The following is a 23,176-nucleotide window of genomic DNA, read 5'->3' on the forward strand; positions in this document are numbered from 1 at the left end:
CTCTCCTTGTGTCTTGTGTGTGCCAGGTGTAATTCATGTGCAGTCTGGTAGTTTCTCAATGCCTTGATAGGGAGGTAGGTCTACAAGGCTCCCTTTTGTCCTCTTTTTTTTCTTTCTAGAATAGAATTCTGATTAATTTTTAGCAGCCACAATTTAAAAAAAGTCCTAGGATACCTCCCCTTAAAGCCATTGAGCTTTTCTGCTCTGCTGTAATCGCTTTTTCCCTTTGATGTGACATTTCTTCTGTCTTCTCTCACTCTCAATTTGAAAGTAACTTTTTGTTTGTGAACATAAGAAACTCTTAAGCAATTTTCCCTTTCAAAAAGTTTCTCTAATTATGCACACTTGTCCTCATCTATTTCAGAGGCAGGACTGATTTTGATCTGTGTTTATTAAATCTCTCAGATCCTGACCTTTCAGCTGTGGTGGCTGTTTACATAATTAGTAGCAGCCCACTGTGCAGATGCACTAAGGTTTATTTGGGATAAGATGTACCTGGAAGTGATTTGACTGAATGAAGGTGCAGCCTGGGTACAAAAACGTGCCCTCAGGAGAGGGAAAACTGCAAGGCTGTGCCCTCTCAAGGTACATAAGTGAAACCTCATACCTTCAGCAGGATCCCCTGGGCCTGCACAGTTCTGGTTAGCACCAGTAGATGGTGGTGTCATAATCATTATTTTAGACCAAACAAACCAGTTTTCTCTTTCTTCATAGTTTAGTTAGGGCTGGGAGAAGGAAACATCATCTTCATGTCTAAATCATAACAGGAAGTTCTTAAAATTGCTATTTCAATTACTTCAGCCAGAACATGCACACAGTGTTCCTGTGCTGCTGTCCCTGCTCCTGTCACAGAAAATTACTACTTAACAGGATGTTCTGCAATCAATTATATGAGTTTTGAGTTGAAGGGACCTGCAAGACTCACTCAGTCCAACTCCTGGCCTTGTGCAGGACATCCCAAGAATCTCACCATGTGGCCAAGAGTGTTGTCCAAACACATCTTGAGCTGTGACCACTTCCCTGAGGAGCCTGTTCCAGTGGCCAGCCACCCTCTGGGTGAAGAACCCTTCCCGATATCCAGCTTAAACTGCCCCTGACACAACTTCAGGCCATTCCCTTGGGTCTAATCACTGGTCACTAGAGAGGAGAAATCAGTGCCAGCCCCTCTGCTGCCCAGCATAAAGAAGTTGCAGCCCAGCATGAGCTTTCCTCTCTCCAGGTGTTAGGAGTTGTGTGAGTGCTGTGAGAGTTAGAGAGACCTGCACTCACTCTTCTGCCTCTGCCTCCTTTGGAGCCATGGTGATACAACACCAACCACGGTTACCTAAGCATCTTTCTTATACTGAATTGTAAGTTCAGAGAGAATCTAGTGAGAAATAAGCAATTCTGAAAATTAAACAGTATTTTTATTATGGATATTCTGTCAAGGCTTTACAGAGCAGTTAAAGGAAATACTTTCTGTCAGTTACACAATTCAAAATAAAAATACCAGAATCATTACTGAAAACACTTTTTTTTGCTCTACAAGTAAAGCAAAAGATCTTGATTACCAGAAGAGTTGTACTTCTAAGCCATCCAACTTGGGCAGTTTTGAATTAAATTTCTCATTGTCCAGTTCTAGAACTTCATAAAAGGAACTTGGAGCGGTTTTTCTGCTGCGCGCTTTAGAGCCAACGCGTAAGTGTAAACCCTGGCATCTACTGCCAGATGTTCCTCTGCTACTAGTTCTGAAAATAAAAGAAAAAAAATCATGAGATGCTGTTAAAAACCTTAGCTTTACAGAAATGTAACTCCTTGCTAAAATGAAGATGTGTAGTATTGCAGACACTGCACACTCCTGCTATCAATAACTCTCATATCTGGCCAGGTCTCTCACAGCTTTTTGCTTAACATACAGTATTCTAGGATGAGAGATGACATGAGGAGCCCTGAGAAGGGATTCTTGAAGCTCATGTTAGTGCATTCAATGTGTCAGAAAGTTCTTACCATCAATTCTTTGCAGCAGGTCATTCTTTGGAAGTGAAACAACTTCCACAAATTCTAGGAGAGAAGAAAAAGGTTTGCACATTCTTAAATTAGTGAACAGTAGAGAAATTTACCTCAGTTTTCTGTTTCTTGCAATTTAGGAGGGGAAAGAAACTGATTTAATGCTCATCACCATCCAAAAATTGTGAGCTTTCATGTATCAAAAAAAGATCAATTAAATAGGGAGAAGGCAGTGACTGGGCTCACTAAAAAATGTTTGGCAGAAAAAAGCTGGAAAAACAGTTGGAGTAAAAAGTGTAGCTGGTAGCTACGAAGGATAAGAATCCCAAAAAGAGAGACCTCCCTTCTGAGAATGAAAAATAACTGTTGAAGAAAACTTGTCTGGGTTCTCCTGATACAGGAAATGGATTGGAGATGCATTTCAAGACCAAACCATCTCAAAGGGTTTGTTAATGATGAATTTATGCTGGCTTAACTCTCCCCTATCTCTCTGAATTGTCTTTAGGGCTTGACCTACAGATGTTGGGGGGTCAGTAATTTGTATTTCCTGAAATACTGGTGCTATAGGTGCAACAATGAGAAAGATAATTGATGCAATAATGCGTCACAAATTCTCACAGGAATTTGCATCTAGGCCAAAGTCAACCTCAGGCACATTTCATTAGGGTCAGGAGATTACCCAAGCACAAATAAAAACCAGTTTTAACTGACTTTTTCTATGTAAAACTTGCCATACGAAGAATCATGACCTTATTGTCATTGAGATCACAGTCACATTACGTACCTCCATCATCTGCAAATGAGAAGAGTAGTGAGTTAAGGAGTTGAAATACACTGGAGTTTACAATCAGAAAGCATTTGATGGCTGACTGACTGTGAGTGACACTGCAATTACTTCCAGAGTAAAGCTGCAACTGAGAGCAGTATCTAAGTCCACAAGTGCTTATGGCCCTCACTGAAATTTGGCACTGAAATGTTTTATTCTGAGTGTGCCAACAGCTGACACTTTGCAGCTGGGTTTCCCCACTGGATTCAGCAGAGACACTCATCTAGACTGCAGGATGTGATTGGAAGGATGTGCAGTATCCAAGTCAGCTAGGACAGAAGAGATGAAGTGGTGGGGTTAACTGTTTTAAACCCATTGTTTTGTTATCTTCTCAAAATCTTCAAATAAATGGTACAAAACTCACCAAGGTTTTGCTTAGGTCTTGTGTTCTCAGCCTCATCTCCATTAATGATGACGCTCACAATATGTGTTGTGCTGTTTGACATTCCTGGGTCCAAGCACAGAGCTGCCAACAAGCACATGGAGAGGTTCATTTTCCAGAGCCGGAGTCAGGCACCTTGACATTTTAACAAAATCTTTCACAGAAATGTATCTGATACAATATATCAGAATATATCAATATATCAGAATCAGGAGAATATATATTTAGCAGACGTCTGTGCTGTAAGAGGAGAGAAAACTTTGTCTTCACATATTCTTAGAGGTAATGCTTCTGTAACTCTCAGCTCTTTTACAGATCCCTGGGAAGACTTGTTTTCACAGCCAAATTTACTTTCCATTCCATAGACTAAAGATTTACTGTGAACTATCTCTTATAGACTTCCTCAGTCTGTTGGAGTCTAATTTTGCCATCACCTGTCTCCAACCTCTCCCAGTCTCCAGCATGCAGTTGTACCCAATAACTGAGAGACAAGATTCAAATGCAATGACATTTCCTCAAAATCCTAAGTTGCCTCACCTACCTTCTCAAGTTCAATTTACTATCCTCATTTTGCCTTCATTTTATCTTATGTAGGAAGCAATGGATTGGAACAACCATGTTCCAAAGGATCTCCGAATTTACTCCAATTACTCTCCTTTCTTCTTTCCAGCTGGAGAACCTGAGTACTCTCACCTCCCCACAAATACGGTCACCTCCCCACAGCTGACAGAAAGGTGACCTCTGCATTATGCAGATTTTTTTTAAGTTCACAGAAGGCCAGCAATTTAGACCTTTACACTAAAATGCCAAATCACAGCTTGATTAATTGGGTTTTGTGTAAAGGATCTTAATTAATAACAATTTTCTCCCTATAGACATCAAACTTACTTCAGACTGAAGTTCAGCAACTGATTCACATCAAGGACCAAAGTTTCACTTTTACAGCCATGAGATGCTACCCTGCTAATCTGCATAGGCTTTGCTGCTTGGATTTTCCCTTTGGTTTAGAGCATTTCAGACATTTAGAGTAGCCATCAAGACACAATTATCTTTGTGGGAAAAAATAAAAAAAGCAAAGACCTGGAGTACATTCAATGACTTCCCCCTTGTACCCAGTTTCTTCCTTCAGCTCTCGAAGCGCAGCACTTTCTGCTGACTCGTTTTCCTCAATGAGGCCTGGGAGATACATAATAGACAAAAACAATTAAAAGCTTCCCACTTAACTGCAATATCCATCCTAAGATCTAATCAAGCTTTATGGAAAAGGGGAAACATCATCACAACTCTGTTTTACTGTGAGATAAGTGTTAGGAAGGATTCCAATCCCTGGATTCATTATGCTGCTGCCCACATCCTTAACCAATTATCTACAGAATCATGATGCCTTCCCCAAAAAAGGCATTAATATTCTCATGAGGGAAAGAAGTCAAATGCTTTGACTCTTAGAAAAAGGAAAAGTGGAGGGAATTTTCTCCAATCTGCTAAAACAAGCTTATTTTGGTTTTTTTAGTATCAAATATTCCCATTTTGGAATAGCACGTGAAGCCCAGCATGGTTTTCCAGCTGCAGCTTCATTAAGATCACGGAATCAACTAAGTTGGAAAAGACCTTGGAGATCCTCAAGTCTAACCTATAAAATACATAAAGATTGACACTCCAAACACATCTAAACACACTGAACCATATGTGATTCATCCCAGTGTTTCAGCCACTTACCTGCAGGAAATTCCAAGCAGTAGCCATTGATTGGGGGCCTGAACTGTTTCACCAGGACAATGCAGTCGTAGTGCAGGGTTCTCTGCAGCACTGCTATCACTGCTACACCTGCCACGGGAGACACAAGGACATGGAATGTGAGTGCAGCAGAAAGATTTTAGTGCCAGATCTGGAAAGGAACCTTGCTGCTACTCTGAGCATTAAATGTTGAGGTGCCTGCTCCATAATCCTGAATGATGAATTTAAGCTCTTTATATCATGCACGGTGAGAGATCTTCAGAGCTCCCCAGCAAGCAGAGGCACACATACCAAGCAAGACTGAGCCTCAAGGAAGGGCTCTCCTGCCTACAGAAACTGCTTGAAAGCCTCTGTAGAGAACTCTACTCTCCATTTCTAAAGTAGACCAAACCACCAGTTTGAGAGCTACTCTGTGTCAGGGCACCCCTGATGTCTTAGGAAGTGCTCCATCATTTTAAAGTGAACACAATGACCTTGGGAAGCAATCCCACCAGTAAGGTTCTGATTCTTCAGCACTTAAGTTAGCCTTTCATTAGCAAAGCCAGCTCTGCCAAGCCACCTGTTCCACATCCTCATTCATTCACATCAGCTCAGGATCTGCATTGTCAGCTTATCAGAAAGACTTTCACAGGAAAAAAAAGGCAAACAGAAAAAGCCACCCATTCTTACCATCAGCTGTAACTCCCTTTTTGTTGCCAGTACGCTTTACAGTTTCCCAGGTTCTGTTTAAACAGAGAAAAGAAAAAATGAATACCTAAACCATCTTCTACCCTTGCTACTTTCATTTAAAGCAAAATGTACCATCACACAGTGAAGTCTTGTAAGAAGCAGCAGGCCATAGGCAGGCCCTGTCATACATTGGCACTATAAAATGTCTATAGTATAGTTTTCTTTTGCCTACTTAAGGAGGGAGAGAGAAAATACAAAACATCCAATCTTACTAATTTTAAGAGGATACTCTGCTGATGAACTGGGAGGCAGTAGAGAAAGCAATCAGTACAGAATCTAACATATTAAGGGGAGAGAACTAAAACCATGTTGTAACACCTACATAAATACAGCAAAACTAAAGAGTACAAAAGAACTGGACAGAAATGATAACATACAAGAGGACATTAATTTGTCAATAATATGCAGGATACAGCACTACCAGCAGGGAAAAAGGTGCTTGTAATAAAAAACCAGAAAAGCCATAGGATGGACTCCCTGATTGACACAGAGTAGATGCACAGCTGGGACTTGCTTCTGTGTAGCATCCTTCCAAAAAAAAAAGGAAATGCAGCACAATCCAGGTCTAATATGCCAAAGAGGATTTAGGAGCCAAATTCAATCCCAATGCTTGCACATCTGCTGGAGTAAGATTCTCTCCTCTGATCAGCAGGAACTCTGAAGGAACCTCACAATGAATAGCTCTCGCCTTGTGTGAAGTGATGTGTTTGTAATGCTCACGTTCTCTAGCCTGGGGCCAGTCTGTACAATTGGGAATCTGAAATAACAGAGGCAATTACCTGGTTTTCCCAAAGGGATCAGTGTAAGTTGTTTCTGCAAGCTTCAACCATTGTCTTTCTACAATTACCTAAAATAAAGAATGATTTGTTAAATACATTATAAAACTAATTCCAAAGAATTGGGAGAAACAACACAATATTTTTAGGTTCTTTTGAAGACAAATTTCAGCATGACACCACATGCAGGAATGTGCAACAGCATTCCTATTGCTAATACAGAAAAAAAAGTTAATCTAAATTCTTGAATATGAATAAAACCATAACCTCAAGACAGTAGTTTTTCTTAACATTAGTTTTATAAGCAAGTTTTGATGAATTCAGTGGGATTTTATGTACTGCAAAGTCCTCATTTTTTGGTAGGATTTTGCAAGGGTAATATGCAAAAGGGTCTCTGGGCTGCACAGACTTTAGCTACACTGGTCCTCACAAGTGTCCCCTCAGCAGAGAGCACAGCCCAAAAGCTGAGCATGCAGGACTGAAAACCAAGCTACACTGAAACTTTTCTTGCCCTTTTCTTGCCCTGATCCCAGATTGTGGCCTTGTGTAACTGCTGTATTCTGCAGCTGTGAGAGTCACACATACCTGCCCCTGTAGGGTTCTGAGAGCTGCAGAGTGAGTGCTTGGCATTAACACTATGACCAAATGTCTTTTCTGGGCTAAGTGAGTTTATTTTCCCTATGATGTTTCCTCATCTTTCATGTAATCCATTTAAAAGATAAAAATCCCTAGGTATTCACTTAGCAGTTTGCTTCTTTTACTGTAACTTGTTTAAAAATGAGGCATTTTTATTTCTTTGTCTATTACTTTGATGGGCAAAAAACATCTGCTTATAACAGCCTGAATGTGCCTTTCTAGAAAAAGGAAGAATGAAGTAAGATCAGCTCCCACTTTCATGGAAGATCGTCCAGCACCAGGCCACACTGTTACTGCAGAGTTAGAGAACCACTTCTGATATAAGAGCCACTGGCAGAAATAGGGTAAATACTTCTCTATATTAAGCCCAAGCCCACAAAATGATTGAAAAAAGTAAATACCTTAAAATATGTAAGATCGAATTATAAATTTCCAGTGATATCAAAGAGCACATTGTTTAAAAAACAGAATAACTAAGAAACATTACAAAAAACCCCCAAACAACAACAAACCAAACAAAACCATAAAAAACCTATACAAAACCAAAACCAAAAGAGGATAAAATGAAAATGCTGCCTGCAAAATACCCAGCTCTAAATAGAAAACCCAAAAAAATCACAAGAATTAAATCCTTAATGCTTGTGCAATATTAATATTAAAAAATTGCCCAAGAGAAAGGACATAATACAAACAAATCTCCTCTTTCCATGTGCCTTGAAACCAGAAGAAATTACAAAAGTGTGTTCACTCCATGAAGAACAAATAAAAGAAACAACATTTGTGTTATAACAAGAGCAGGACACTGCCAAACCTGCTTTAACACCAAAGATTAAGTTCTAAGAGTTCACTTTAAAGGGAACAGAAACAAATATGGGCAGTTTAGGGTGAAAGTGCTTCTAATAAGAATGAAGTACCTCCAGAATCCTTTCTTAGGACTGGTATTATTCTTACTACTTCCTTACTGATATCTTCAAAGCAGCAGTTATCTAAATTCAAATCCTTTCAGCAAACATAAAATGTGGTTACAATCCAAATGTTAAAGCAACCCTTGGTGGTTCGCCACCTTAAAGAGACAGAAAACTGTTTGAAAGAGAAAACTGTTGCTGAGTTTCATAACCCACCAATTTGTAAAGTCTCTCAGACATATCAGCATTATTTATGAACATTGAAAAACCTCCTGAAGAGACAATACAAGAAACAGATGCAAAATCTGAAAAAAAAAAAGAGAAGCAGCTTAACATAATGCAACACTGTAGATTTCTCTTTCCTCACTGATAATTTGTATAATTATTTCAATAAAGAGGAATGTCACATCTTTTAAACTCTCTGACAATCAGGAAGAATTTTTTTGTCTATTGAATGGGTTTTTATGAACATCCAGCCTCTCTAGCATTTTGTACTCCACACTCACAAACTCACAAATAATTGTTATTTAATAACAAGAGTCAAACCCAAGCATGCTGTACCTCTTCCTTAAGGATGAATTGTTTAGCTGTTTTTGCAACTTCTGTAGATGTCTCAGCTGCCATTTTCAGGAATGTCGGGTTTTTCCTCTCCTGTGCAAAGTCCAGACATATATGAAACAAAATCAATATTTGCTTTCAGTGTAAAGTTAAAAGGTTCATTTCTGCACCGTAAATTAACAAATATAGCTTGTTGGAGAAAGTCAGGGACGTGTGATGGCAAGTTCAATTCATGTTTTCAGCTCCACCCAGTGATTTCAGAGTCAAATAATTTAAAGGAGAAATGTAAATTTGAGTCAAATCCTCGATCTGTATAGTTTTAATAGTCCTATCAGCTGTCAGGTAGCTATGCCAGCTGAAGACATTTTTCTTAACTATTCAAATATCAGACACACATACAGACAATTAATCCATTTTGAGTAATTTCATTCTGATCTGGGTGAAATGCTCTGCCAACAGTGTCAGGACAACAGGACTGTGCACTCCACTGTGCAAGTGCGAAAAAAACCCTTATGCCAAGAGGACTTTAGTGGTAAAAACTGTCTATTTTTAAAAATAAGAACTAGAATCTACCTCCAGCTCACATCACAAATAAACACGTAAATTACTCAATCCTTCCACTAAAAAGCAAGGTCAAAAAACATGGGGCAGCACATGGGGCTGGTGGGATGGTGGGACCATGGCATGTCAGTTTCTTACTGGGAATGACATGCCCAACACCATGCAAAAGGCAGCATTTTTATTTAAAAAATGCCCAAAGCAAGGCTCTGCACCTGCAGTTCATGCCTCAGCCTGCATCCCCAGAAAAGTGAGATTATGCAACAGTTCCAACCTAAAGACACAGCAGGCAGCAGCAAAAGAAATGTATCAGAGACTGACCCAGTGAGACTGTGGAACTATGGGGCACTTTCAGCACAGAAACTTATACCAGGGAAACCATCTCTGATATTAACTTAATACTGAAATCCTGAAAATTGTCATGAATCATAAGCCAAAGCCAGTGAAAAGAAACAAATCAGTTTAAACACCAGGAGAGATGAGATAATCTTAAAGATCTCAATCATCCATAGCATTGATGGTCATAATCTTTCCATAAAGTCAAAAAGAATCTTTCTATAACTTCAACTATGGATTAATAAGGCTCTGTGTGGTCTCTAGCAAAAAAACAGTACCAAAGTGTGTGAAAAGCTTCTCTGTCACACCTAGATTTAGCACATTAATTTTGTATTGCACACTAGTGAAACATGAAAGAGCAACAATCAGCTTTCTTACATACTGGATTTACATTTACTTGCAGTAAATAGTTAAAAGGTGAACAGGTAGGACTAAATATTTCTGTTTATCAGCAGGAATAAAACTAAATGACATGAAACCATTTCCTCAGTCTGTACAGAGGGCAGGCTCTTCCTTAAGTCTTAAGAAAGTGGTTTTAAATGAAGTAGGTGATAGAGGTCAAATATGAAGATTTGTTTTATGTAACGTAAGTCTTGAAAAGAAACCCTGACCTGTTAAACCAAATCCTGTTCCTTAAAAAAAAAAAAAAAGTTCTATAATATTCTCTGAAGGCAATGAAGCTCCTTTTCAAAACTACATAGTTTTATTATCTATCTTACCACTGTTTGTATGAAAAACTGTTCAGTTGTTTGTGTTCTAGTTTCTATCCCACTTCAGTTCAGCCAGCTGTTCCAATGTTTGGAACTCCCTTCTCTTAGGATTGAAGAGTTTTATCTGGACAATGGCCATGGTCTCATGCTGTGATTCTCAAACACAAGATCAAGCTTTCCACCAAACATAGGAAAAAGAAGCACAGCCCAGGAGAAACAGTCAAAGGAGGCTCTGTGTGATGTATTTCAAAACACACAAATCTTACATACACAGCTACAGCAAATTCACCTCCTACATTTGGAAAGAATTATAGCTTTTTGCATTGTCAACATAAATATATCAAAGGAGTAGAGAGTGAACCATAGCCTTGTTAAAGTTGTCTTTAGATTGGGCTAAGTCTTCCTCTTTCACTCTCCCCTCACAGGAAATCCTGTTCCATTGATCTCACTAATCCTTCTGCACAAATACCACTGTATTTTTTTCAAAGGTGAATTACCACAGTTGTATCATGAAAAAAAAAATACTACAATCTCATCTCATGGCAGAACCTGTTTTCAAAACAGCTTGTTCTCTCCCGAGACATTCAGCAGTGACTTGCTACTTAAAACAACAACAACAAAAAATACAATTTCAGTGGTTTGAATTATCGTTAAAACCTAAAATGGGTGAACATCTCAAAGAGAGAGGAATGCTGATCTATCCCAGCTTCTGTAATTTGGGTCTCCTCCACAAGTGGGTGCAGTAACTCTATGTATAGTGACATTTTTAGAAGTTCCATCAAAATAGTATTTTTGTCCAGATTCAGTTGGCAGTATAGAAGTGAGAATTTCTGCTGTTAGCAAGCTGAAATACTGTTTGGTTAAATGAAGGCTGCATTTCTGGCATCTCATGTTAGTCATGTTGTCAAGGATGGCAACATCTCTTTTTCATAAACAAAATTAGCAGCAACTGAAAATAAAATTTAACACTAAAATGTGAGGTTTCTAAAGGCCGATTTAGCTTTCAGATCATGCCTTGTCTTGCAGTTCTTCTATCTCATAAAATTCCCTCTGCATATAAATATGAGTTCATTTGAGTTAAAAATTCAATGCAGCTGATACAGCAGTCTGACTACCTGAATGAGGATTACATGAGCTCTAAGATTACACATTTTTAATCGTTATAAATGCAATCTTAAGAATATGTCAAAGTGCCCATATTTATCAGCTGCCTTAACATGAATCAACAGCACTCAAACTATCAATTATGGGGAAAAATAAATGTTTTCTACTTTCTCTGGTAGTTTTTGTGCCCAGTGTTAGAGTGTACAGCTGGCAAATCATGCTACTTCTTCCATTTATTTCAAACTGGGGTCAAATTCTGTCCTGAAAAAGCCATGTCATTTATAAAACACGTAACTTTATTCCCATTGCTTATTTCTTTATGGAGTGGCTTCCTTTCAAGGCAGTATCCAGCCATTCTACAGTTTCCAAATTATCCTTTCCAGCAGTTAAAATCTTAAGCCAACCAAGGTCTGTGAATCAGTTCAAGAGAGAAGTCAACATATCAGAACTATACTTTAATATTAATACTTAGATAGATGGATTAGCTTTCCTAAATCACTTTTCAGAAGACATTCTCTGATCCAAACACACATTCCAGCTGACAACAACCAGATTTAATGAAAGCTCAGCAGTGGGGGGAGTCCCATGGCAAATTCAAGGTCAAATGAAATACAGCTTTTCTTATAAAGAATGTGCAAAAGAGACACTGGCAACATTTTACGCACAATCTAACCAATAACACCTTGAATACCTAGGCTGAAGATTAACATCAATAAAAACTCCTAAAGTGCTTTAAGCTTGTTACTTGCACTTCAGTGCTATGATTATAGAAACAAAATCAATTAAGTAGCAATTAAGTTGAGGGCAGGGAGAAAAGTAGGGGGAAGAGGTTTAATTTTTATCATAGTATCTAGAAGCGTGGATGACCCACTGAGTGCCAAATAAAACATGGGCAAGTAACTGCAAAGCAAACAAGGATTATCTCACAGAAGCAGAAGAGGGTGAGAGGCAGATCCACGGTGTTATCAAACTTCCCAACAGCTGAGGTGTCACACAGCTGGGGAGACATCCCCAAACTGCAGATGGGAGAGCACAGGAGGAACCACTGCATGGAAACAATGCCATGCAGGGAACACAACAGCTGAACCACGGGGCTTAACTATCCCCCATACTACTCTGTTCAAGCTTGACTTGGGACAGAGCAAAATGAAATAGTGGTTGATAAAATACTTAACAGGAGCTGGCAATGCGAGCTCACAGCCCAGGGCTGCATCCAAAGGTTCTGCCCCTCTGCCCTGCCCTGGTGAGAGCCCACCTGGAGCTCTGTGCAGCTCCTGTGTCCCAAACACTGCAAGGACAGGGAACTGCTGGAGCAAGTCCAGAGGAGGCCAAGAAGTTGATAAAGGGACTGGAACACCTCCCCTGCAAAGACAGGCTGAGAAAATCGGCGAAGGTTGTGTGGAGACTTCAGAGCACCTTCCAGCACCTAAAGGAGCTGCAGGGAAGCTGGAGAGGGACTATTCATCAGAGCTGTAGTGACAGAACAAGGGGTAATGGGTACAAATTGAAAGAGGGGAAATTCAGGTGAGGTATTAGGAAGAAACACTGTGAGGGTGGTGAGACACCAGAAGGGATTGCCCAGGGAGTTGAGGATGCCAGGGCGGATAAAACCTCCAGCAACCCGGTCCCACGGGAGGTGTCCCTGCCCACGGCACGGGGCGATTGGAACTGGATGATCTTTAAGATCCCTTCCAGCCCCTTAACATCCCATGAACCAGCTCCACGCAGGGCACACGCGGGCAGAGAGCGGACAGCAGAACCTACGAGGATAAGGCGTTACTCAGCTGTTCCTCGGGGCAGGGCAGGGCACAGCAGAGCGAAGGCAGCCGCGGGTCGCTCCGAGCGCCGCCGGCTCCGGCAGCGCTGAGGCGGCGGAGGTGGAGCCGCGGCGGGGGCGGAGCTGCGCCCTGCGCGCCGGCGATGGCGCCGGGCGGCGCTCGGAGCTGCGCGGGAGGTTCCGGGCGGAGCGGGAGCTTCCGGGAGCGGCCGGGCTGAGGAGGAGGAGGAGGAAGAGGAGGATGAAGAAGGAGCAGGTGGCGCACTGCCAGTTCTCCCTGTGGTACCCGCTCTTCAAGGCAGTCACCATCCGCAGGTGTGGGCGGTGAGGCGCGGCGGGGCTGGGAGAGGCGGTGCGGGCGTAGGGGAGCGCTGTGGGGCGAGGGAGAGCGACCTGCCCCTCCGCTCTGCCCTCAGAGCTCCTGGAGCGGGTCCAGTGCAGGGCCACGAGCGTGGTTAAGGGACTGGAAACCTGAGGGCACTGGGCCTGTTCAGTCTCGGGCATCACAGAATGGTTTGGGTTAGGAGGGACCTTAAAGATGATCTGGTTCCACTCCCCTGCCATGGCAAGGACACCTTTCTCTAGACCAGGTTGCTCCAAGCTGCTCCCAGCCTCCAGGGATGGGGCAGCCACAGTTCTCTGGGAAACCCGTGCCAGGGCCTCACCACCCTCACAAGAAAAGATTTATAACTAATATCTGTCTAAACCAACTCTCTCTCAATTTGAACCCATTCCCCCGTGTGCTGTTACTACCAGCTCTTATAGATAGTCTTGCTCCATCTTTCCTGCAAGTTCCTTTCAGGTACTGGAAGTAAAAAAGATGACTGAGAGGGGACTTCATTAGTACATATAAATATGCAAAGAGGGGGTGCCAAAGCATGGACCAGGCTCTGCTTGGTGATGCCCAGCCATAGAAGGCAAAGGGCAGAAACTGATGTCCAGGAAATTCCGCCTGAACATGAGGGAAAACTTCTGTCCTGAGCAGTGACCGAGCACTGGAGCAGATTGTCTGAGAGGCTGTGGAGTCTTCCTCCTTGGAGATATTCCAGAAGTGTCTGGATACATCCTGTGCTCTGGGATGGCCCTGCTTGAGCAGGGAGGTCAGACCAGATGAGCCCTGTGGTCCCTTCCAACCTGACCCATTCTGGGATTTTGTGGGGTTGGGTGAGACCGAGGGCAGAGCTGGGATGGAGGTGGTGAAAGATTGATTGAACCGTCAGCTGCATTCCAGGGAGCTGTGGTCTTGTCTCTATATCCCAAGGGAGTGTTTTGGGAAGCCCTGGGGCAGGCCAGGTACCCCTGTGCTCCCTGCTCTCCTGGTGGGACTCCATGCTGAGCAGAAGATAAATCTACACTGTTTCTTTGCCTACTTAGACTGAGGAGATCCAACCCAAGTGGCCAGCTTGGTGTTTCTGTGTATTTCTGGAAGCCATAGGCAATTCTGCAGTTTCTAAGGTGCTGCTAGAGATCATGAGATAGTTACATGAACTACCAGTAGCTCAGGAAAGTCGAGATAGCCACCCTGTTGGATCAAAAAGTGCTGACATCATGCTTTTAGTAATCAAAGCATTTGATCTTTTATCTTTCTTAATGTTTAACACAGGCTTACTTTTGGTAAGTTTAGTGACAGTCCTGCATCTTTGGGACATTAGGATGGCATAGGCAAATTTTGATTCAGATTTCAGAAGGAAAAAACTTTAGTTTTAGTTTGAGCAACATGTTACCTCTTCACAAGCTGCACACAATTTTACTTGGAATTTCTTAGAGCTTTGAAGGAGTGGGGCATTTTTGTGTATTTCATCTAAAATTTTTGTCCTATGCTTCCATGGAGGGAAAATGGGGCATTGTTTTTTTGGGTGAGGGATAAGATGGGCGAAAGAAAATTTTCTTCTATAATGTTAGAGGACAAAACCTAGTGTTGTTGGAGTGTGCACTATGAAAAAGCCGAATTCTTTTATTTCACTAGGATTTTTTTATAACAAGTAATAATAAGGTATTAAAGAGATTTTCGCATTTCTTCCAGTGTTATACTTCCCCTGCCAGAGAATGTGAAAGAATATTTGCTGGATGATGGAACACTGGTGGTTTCTGGAAGGTAAAGTGTGTTTTCTCCCCAGCTCCCAAGTATTAATGCCATTTTATATTCACAGCACCATTTTGTACATATATATTGTATTGAGCATAATGAGTTTTTAAATTTGACCAGTGTGACTGCAGTAAACTTCACACTGTGTGAGCATGTGAATGGGCTGACTGTTGTTAGTACAGCTGGATTTGCTGGTGCCTGAAGCAGGTCTTAAAATCCATGAACTACAATTCCTTCTAGACAAGTGGACAAAGTCCTTTCATTTTTTTCCTCACCTTTCTTTGGGGAGTGTACCAGTCTCTGGGATGCTCAGCTGCTGGTTTGTGTTTGGTTCTTTGGATCTAGCTGGGTCCAGTTCACAGGCTTGACCTGTCCCATATGAGTCCAGGGGTGAAGTGATATTACCTGAGCTTAATTCTTAATAAAATAATCTATATACAGACTCAATAGTTAGTAGCATTTTATATAATCATTTGCATATGGGTAATCCATGCATATGACAAAGCTGAATGTCCTGTATGTACACCCATGCCAGGAGTTTGGATGCAGAAGAATGAGGTGGAGAGGTAGCAGGAACAGCCCTGCTCTTTGTTCCTGTGTAGGATCTCACTGTGTGGTTTCCTTGTGGAATGGTTGCTGCATGCATCTTGTTAATGATCAAACCAGAAATCAGTCCTCACTCCATGATTCCCTGCCTGGTAGTTTGCCCCTTGCAGAGCAACAGTGAGGCTGTGTGTGAAAGGGAAATTGATCTGATTTATAAGGTATCAACTTATATAAAAATTGAAGCTGTTTAAATGCCTTGTAAACATGAAAGGATTTAATTTTTAATTTCTAAATTATTTTTCTTATTAAAGGATATCCAGAAAATTAGAATTGTTTTTTAAACTATTTTGGATCAGAAGCAGCATTGTCACCTGCTTCTGCAGAATTGTGCAATTTATTTAGCAGCAGCTGTATATTTTAATAACCCTTTAGAAAAGCTGACATTGAAGGTTTGACTTAACAGTTGTGTTCTATAATTTTGCTGTCTTCAATGGAGTAATGGACAGCTGTATGATTGACTTAAATTAGATTTTTAAGATGTTTGCATCTTTTAGAAACCATTTTTTCTCTGACTTGAATTTCCTTAGCTATAAGTGAAGGTGATCTTCTTGCACTCAAGGCCAAGACTGCTTTTAACTTTCAGTGCACCCCTGTCTGACCTCTAGATCTCAAAAACTGGATTAATGGTTTAGTCCCTATGGAAGTGCATTGAGGGACTGCAGAGACTCAGCTTGTCTAAGAATTGACTTTTGGTAGGGATTTACATTTGACTTTGCCCTGTTTGCTACACTCTCCACTCTCCATAGGATCTTCTTTGTCTGTGTGCTGAGTGTGAGGACATTTTCTTTTCAGAGCCAGAAATTCACAGGTCAACATTTGAAACTCAAGGTTTATGATTTTTTACTTGGAAAGGGAATATGGAGGCAAAAATTTTAGCTGAACTTGTTTTTTAAAAAAATTAAATTTGTGCTTGTGTCAGAGTACAGTAAAGTTGGAAAAGAATCATTAACAGGGTGTAAAAAATCTTCAATTAAGGTGTTTTAGAGCAAAAACTGGTCTGCTAATTTGAAAGAAGCAAAGTGTTCAGGGTAGGACCTAGGCCTAATGCCAACTATTTGGTCTTTAGTTTTCAGTACTGGCTTCTCTGATTTTTCTCTGCCAGAGTTTTGAGGTTTAATCTTCTTATGAAAACATTTTGACACTGAGAGCTGGAAATGCTGTGGAAATGTAAGGGACATGGTCAAGTCAAACTCCAGTGCTTACTCCTTTTCCTGTTAATTTTTTATTTCAGAGAAGATCCGCCGAGTCACGCTGAGGAAGGGAGTGATGATGCAGAGGAGATACAGGTCAGCATAAAATGCAAATTTATGTTAAGTCTCTTGAGAAAAATATGAATGTAATACTTTTTCTGGATAGCTTACAAGTGCAGAGAGTCTTTCACAGAAATAATTGTCATGTGGTAGTTACCATGAAAAACAGAAATGTAATAACTTATGCTGTGGAGTCAGGGAAAGTTTAAGGTATTTCTATGTTCTTTCATAGAAGACTTTTTTTATTTTTCATTTCTTGGTAATTGCATTTGTAATAATGATTGGGGAATGTTGCAATTGAACTTAATGCTGTTTCATGCCCTGAAAAATTAGGAGTACATTTGGAGTAGTTACTTAAAGAAACAGTGCAAGTTTCTGAGACCATAATAACTCAGAAGGCCATTCCAGAGGGAAAACACTGAAAAATGTTGTAATTGCAAGCTGGCTGAAGGTACAACAAGGAGATGAAAAAGAAATAGAAGTGTAACTAGTGGATCTTGGGTCTAAGGGTGGAAGTGCTGGAGCTGGAGGCAAGCTGTAGATAGGGAAGACTGAGTTCTGAAATGTCCATCTTTCTGATATAAATCAAAATTGAAATATATACAGGTATCTTTTTATCAATACTTTAGAGTAGTACTTCTGCTGAATATACAGTGTTTTTCCTGTCTTACTTTACAGCCAAAATAATTGCAGGATGGTCATGTTTTGCTGTCTGGGGCAATGATTTGATCTACATGCTGTAAGAGGCTACATGAATTCTGATGTTCTCATAAATTATAAAGGATGGCTCAGGAAGCTGGTAACCTTTGGTTTGTTCTTATTTTGAACAGTGGTCGGATGATGAGAACACTACAACACTTAAGGTAAGGTCCTGTAAAAGCCCAATGTGGGTTTGTCAGCAGTTTCCTTTCTGCAGCCTTGTGATATAAACTTGTTGCTGGTTAGAGATATCTCTTGCTGTATTTAACATTTTTCAGACCATTTTAGATGGATGACAGTATAAGTGTCTGTAACTTCAAAAAGGTTTTGCTGGCTTAATTTTATTTAACTAAAATAAAACACTCTTCTTCATCCCTGACAATCATACACTTGTTCGACTCTAGGAAATTAACTTCAGTGCAGCTCTAAATATAGCTGTCTTTCATTTTCACCACTTTGAGTCTCTCCAAATTATTTAATCAGACTGGATGCAGAAGAAACGAAGCCCCTGCAGCTCAATCTTCACAGCTCTTTTCTTGATGTGCCATTATTGCTTCCAAGTACATCTCTCTCTATCATGGTTTTTTTCTTTTCCTGTCTTTATGGTCTCCTTGCATGTGAAATCAAGATCATAATGGATGCAAACCAGGCTTTCTTGGTCTTTTTCTGACATCTTTTTTTGAAATTTGCTGTTGCCCTGTCACTGTCAGAGTTGAAGTACTCAAGGCACTTGTCTGCCATCGATGCTGTGACTTCAGTCCTTTAGCTCCCTAATGTTCATCAGGGTGTGGAATTGCTCATGTTGGATTAGGTGCCATAATCACAGCCCTGCTTTGAGTGGTGCTTCTGCTAGCACAGAATTTATTGCCTAGAGTTTAAAACCAGTACATTTCAAATTTTTGCACACTGATTTATCTTCAGTTCAAATATTTAACCTTTGATAACCTAGATTCCCTTAATTGTAAATTATTTAAAACAAGGATTTTAGAATCCATCATATGGTTTGCAAAGCTCATGGTAATGATGCCAAATAACTAATACCAGAGTTTTGAATCAGGTTCTGTTATAATGTAGAACACAATAAGGAATTACAAAATTAAGAAATATTTACCTGTCAGAAGAGCACAGGGCAAATGACTCTACTATATCTAGGTAAGTCTACAGCTTCCTCATGAGGCAGAAAATTCTGGTTTTAGAATAACTTGCATTAATATTAATGGTTACAAAGCCAGGCATTCAAAATTCGGGAAATGTTGAAGTCCAGCTTTTTTATGCAGTTGTAGAACTTTCCTCTTGTTTGTATATTTATCCTCTTGTGTTAATCAAGTAACATGTTGGTAACATTTTCCCCAAGGAGGCTTAGTATGTGCTGGTATTACATACATAGTAGGACTCCTGATTTCTGTCAAAACAAGAGAAACTTGGATCAGAATGCAGTGGATGAAGAGTTTAACTTCTTTCAGGAGCAGTTTCTAGAATCAACTGAAAGTCTAAAAATAAAATTAGAGAAGTGTTTTTTTCAGTTTTCCAAGTATAGTTTTCCATGGAGACTAGGTAATCTATGAAGGAAAGGATCAAAATGCTTGAAGTTTAGTCTAGGTCACTGCACTAAAATATGGGAAGGTTTTTTTAAGTGTTTTCATTTGGGGAAGCTGCAGTGAGGAGATGCCAGAATGGATGAGTTTTTTTATTCACTTGTGTGACTGTGAGTGTTTTGTTGTTTAAGAGATATCAATTAGCTTTAGCCTATGAATTACTTTTGAATTGAGTTTCAAAATAGGCAGAAATAGTGCTCCTGTATACTTTTAGCTATAAATTCTGTTATATGAAAAATTTTTCACATATGGTTCAAATCTTTTCATATTATTTTAAAGGTAAGCACCCTGTTTTTTTTTTCTGTAGCACCACATTCAGGGTAGAGTTTGGAGCAAACTGAAGAGTTGGGGGGTTTTTTACCTCAATCTTAGATTTTCAATGTTCTTTACAAGGCAAGGTTTTCTCGTCCAACCTTGGCAGTGTGTGCTCTATTTTGAATCAATATATTGTTAAGCAGCTATTTTAAGACCTAATTTAAGAGCTGATTAGTTAAAGTATTACATTTTATAAAACTAGAGCCTAAATGAGCAGCTGTCACTCAAAGTGCCTATGAATTAATAAATATATGTTTAATTCTAAAATCATTCTTTAGAAGTTTAAATATTACTGGATCTTATTTGTATACAACAATGTACCATAGGATATAAACCAACAAGGTAAGGATTTAAGGTTTGGTTATTTCACTTGTATTTTTGCTAGCTATTGGAGATTTCATGGTGACTGTTATGATGTTTTGGGTTTTCTCCAGAAGTTCATGATACTTGCTAGTAATGAGAGTGAGAACTGGGAACATTTTCAGTTTTCTCTGATTGAAAAAAATGACAGATTTGAAGTGATTTATTTAAGTGATGTTATTGTATGCCATGTTTCTGAGGTTCATACTGATTTTGGACTTACTTCTAATGCAATGTATATTTCTAATAATATTTAGAAGATGGCTATACTTCACCAATAAATGGATTGAAATTTATATTTTTGCTGTTGTTCTTCGTTCAGGCACCAGAATTTCCTGAGTTCACTGCTAAAGTTCAGGAAGCAATAAGTTCCTTGGGTGGCAGTGTTTTTCCTAAACTCAACTGGAGTGCTCCAAGGGTAAGAATGCTGACTCCCAAAACTTGTAACAGATGTTGTTGTACAAAATGTTTTGTGTTTGTTTTCTCTCAATGCTTTGGAAAGAAGAAGAGACTAGTGGTTCTGATGAAGGAAGAAGTGATACACAAGGTAGCAGTGAAGTGCTGGATTCTTTACTCTAAGTGGAATCCAGCACTTCACTGATATCTTGTCTATCACTAGGTGGTGATGGTGCATTTTTAGGGAGGCTGATGCATGGCAGCACTGACTTTTCCTATCTAAAACCTATATCCTGGTCACAGATGGTTGTGTGATGGGCAGACTCTTGTTCAGGATACTAGTTGAAACCTTTACCTGGTATAAAGATGAAAAGTAACCACAGTTTCAAAAAAGGCAATAAACTTTCCTCTAGTTAATTCTAGGTACTCTTAACTATACTGTAAGGATGAGTGCATCCAAATATTGTTTTGTGTTGTCAAGAGACATTGTGTTCAATCAAGCATTCCAAGAAAGTTCCTGGAAGCAGTAAGGCAAAAACTTAATTTTGCAAATGAATTTGCACTGCTTTCATCAAAGTATTCATAAAAAAAGGAAATAATTATTTTGTCTCTTTTAACCACCAATGAAGTTTTCCTCAAAATAAAAGGAAATAATTTTCTGCATGTATTTCAAACGTTGAATAATAATTAGATAGGCTTGAAGTTTGCAGTCCTTCCTGCTAATAAAGGTGTGTTTCAGGTAATCTCTGTGTTTCTTTAGGATGCCTATTGGATAGCAATGAACAGCTCTCTGAAATGTAAAGCTCTCAGTGACATCTTCCTCCTCTTCAAGAGTTCAGACTTCATCACTCGTGACCTCACTCAGCCGTAAGTCGATTTCCAGCAGACAGTCTTAGTTACACGCAGCCAGAAAAAGCCAAAAGCAAACCAGAAATACATTAAAGTAGCACATGACAGCAGTGTGCTTTGACACTATGGGCTAAGAACCTAGCTTTTTCACAACCTTTTCAGAACAAGTCATGTTGTATTCTTGAGATTTTTTGCCTTCCCTCCCCTCTTGGTGTTTACTTGTTGCTACCCTCCTTATTGGTGCCACTTGTTATGGTAATACAGTGTGACTTTACCATGTCCTCATATTTTAAAGCTGTTGAGGTTTGTTTGGCTGCCTGGAAGATGCTTGAGACTTCTGCTAACATATTTCACATATTTCTAGAGCTTATTCCGAACCCAAGTTCTTGTAGCTCTTGAAACAAATACATTCCAGGTGTCTAAGGATAGCAATTGCAGATAAATTTAAAAATATTATGTGCTTGGTATTGATTTTTATTTGCTCACATGAAGGGACTATTTAATGGTATAGGAATAGTTTCCTCCTGTAGTACCTGCATCTCCTTGATTTATGTCACTAATTTCTAAAATACAACATTTTTCTGAAAGAAAATGAGATTACTGGAGTTGATGTTTCTGTTACTATGGTTACTTTTTTGGTTTTTTTCCCCAGACAAGCAGAATTTCAAAGAAAAGAGACAATCCATGGCTTGGTATCTGAGAGATTATTTTCCAGTAATTATTCAATGCTTATTTCAGCACAGGATATTTTAGGAGACTCAGTCAAATGCAGAGCCATTGTTCTAGGTGCCTCATAGGGGGTTAACAGGTGTAAATTTCATGTCAATTGGCTTATGTCTTGGTAAAGATTTTCTTTTTCAAGTGTCAAACCAGTTATGTTAATGATGTGCAACTGCCTTCTTTTTTATTCCTACAACTCTAATGAGACTCTCTTCCCCCAGTTTTTTGTACATGAGAAAAGAAAAAGGGGCTCTTGACAGTAAAGCTGTAAGTCCAATTCTGATGTTGGGTTTTATATCGTGTCTAACCTGCAATGAGAGAAGGTACTGGGGAAGAGGCTGAGGAGGACGGGAGAAGATATTGGCATGATAAAACATTTTGAAAAGTATGCTGGGCTTGGGAAACAATTGTGAAGAATGAAAATTCATTATTCCGGGGTCACAGAGGAATGGGAGAGATGAAAAATCTATAGTTTACATGTCAGAAGTGAGTGAATTCTTGGAGGCCTTTGGTGCCTTCCCAAGGAGCTGCTTTTCATGGTTTCCCCCAATGAGAGCTGGAGTGTCTGGAGGATGGCTTGCTCACAGAGTTGAGCAGTAAAATTTTTGTTGCAATGGCTTTCAGGACTGATTCTTGTAGGTCTGAAAAGGACTGCACAGTTTATATCATCCCTTTGTGAATGTTAAATAGTATGGAATTTATATTTATTGTCTTCATGCATAAAGAGGTTCAGCAAAGTGTACCTAGAGCTCTTTGCAGTATTCCTGTTTGGTTAACTTTTTTGTAGTGAGCATATATTATTGTCCAGCCTCTGCTTGGTACTTCTAAATTACGAAGTTATTTGTACAGAATGTCCCCAAACAGTGCAATGATTATTGCTAAATTGGAACAGTGGTCGTCCTTAATTATACTATTGATTAGCTGCCAGTTCACTAGTCCTTAGCAAGCAGAAATTAAAAATGTAACTGGCATAAGAACCTGAAGTGCTGAACAAATGAAAATTACATACATAATGCATCCAAATCCCTTGGAAGGACTACTTGGAGAGAGGGGAAATGCACTATATTTCTACTTTGTCAATAATACTCAGTATGGTCTAAAGGTTTATTGCCCCATATAAGTAACAGTTGAAATGCTGAGTACCCTTTTTCTGGTGTTGTTTTGTTTCCTGTGCAATTGTATAAACTTAAATGCCTACTTCATGGGTCATAATGGTAAACGTGCAGCATGGTAAATATGCTGCAATCTGGGTTTTAACCTAGAAACTTAAGCCAATGATGTAG

At 39.7% G+C, this 23,176-nt stretch overlaps 2 protein-coding genes across 3 annotated transcripts in view; one reads left to right on the forward strand and one right to left on the reverse strand.

Annotated features, from left to right (window-relative positions):
* Positions 1-1,384: 1,384 nt before the first annotated feature.
* NUDT5 (nudix hydrolase 5) lies at positions 1,385-13,136 on the reverse strand. 2 transcript variants are annotated; one of them, XM_072918826.1, is made up of 9 exons: positions 13,005-13,136; positions 8,536-8,625; positions 6,437-6,504; positions 5,598-5,650; positions 4,911-5,018; positions 4,275-4,370; positions 3,177-3,278; positions 1,987-2,040; positions 1,385-1,727 (listed from the first exon to the last, which is right to left on the reverse strand). In XM_072918826.1, the coding sequence occupies exons 2-9, from the start codon at positions 8,596-8,598 to the stop codon at positions 1,618-1,620; spliced, it is 654 nt and encodes a 217-aa protein (XP_072774927.1). In that variant the 5' UTR covers positions 8,599-8,625; positions 13,005-13,136; the 3' UTR covers positions 1,385-1,617. The 2 variants fall into 2 exon arrangements, with proteins under 2 accessions (XP_072774927.1, XP_072774937.1); XM_072918836.1 differs by lacking the exon at positions 13,005-13,136 and adding an exon at positions 8,191-8,279.
* Positions 13,137-13,196: 60 nt separating this feature from the next.
* CDC123 (cell division cycle 123) overlaps positions 13,197-23,176 on the forward strand; it is a 33,226-nt gene continuing 23,246 nt past the window's right edge. Inside the window, exons 1-6 of the mRNA XM_002191837.6 lie at positions 13,197-13,332; positions 15,041-15,112; positions 16,941-16,995; positions 17,790-17,822; positions 20,251-20,346; positions 21,085-21,191. Coding sequence (XP_002191873.5) covers positions 13,259-13,332; positions 15,041-15,112; positions 16,941-16,995; positions 17,790-17,822; positions 20,251-20,346; positions 21,085-21,191 — 437 coding nt within the window. The 5' untranslated portion in view covers positions 13,197-13,258. The remainder of the gene's footprint in view (positions 13,333-15,040; positions 15,113-16,940; positions 16,996-17,789; positions 17,823-20,250; positions 20,347-21,084; positions 21,192-23,176) is intronic.

This window comes from Taeniopygia guttata, chromosome 1A (assembly GCF_048771995.1).
Source record: "Taeniopygia guttata chromosome 1A, bTaeGut7.mat, whole genome shotgun sequence".
NCBI classification, from domain to species: domain Eukaryota; kingdom Metazoa; phylum Chordata; class Aves; order Passeriformes; family Estrildidae; genus Taeniopygia; species Taeniopygia guttata.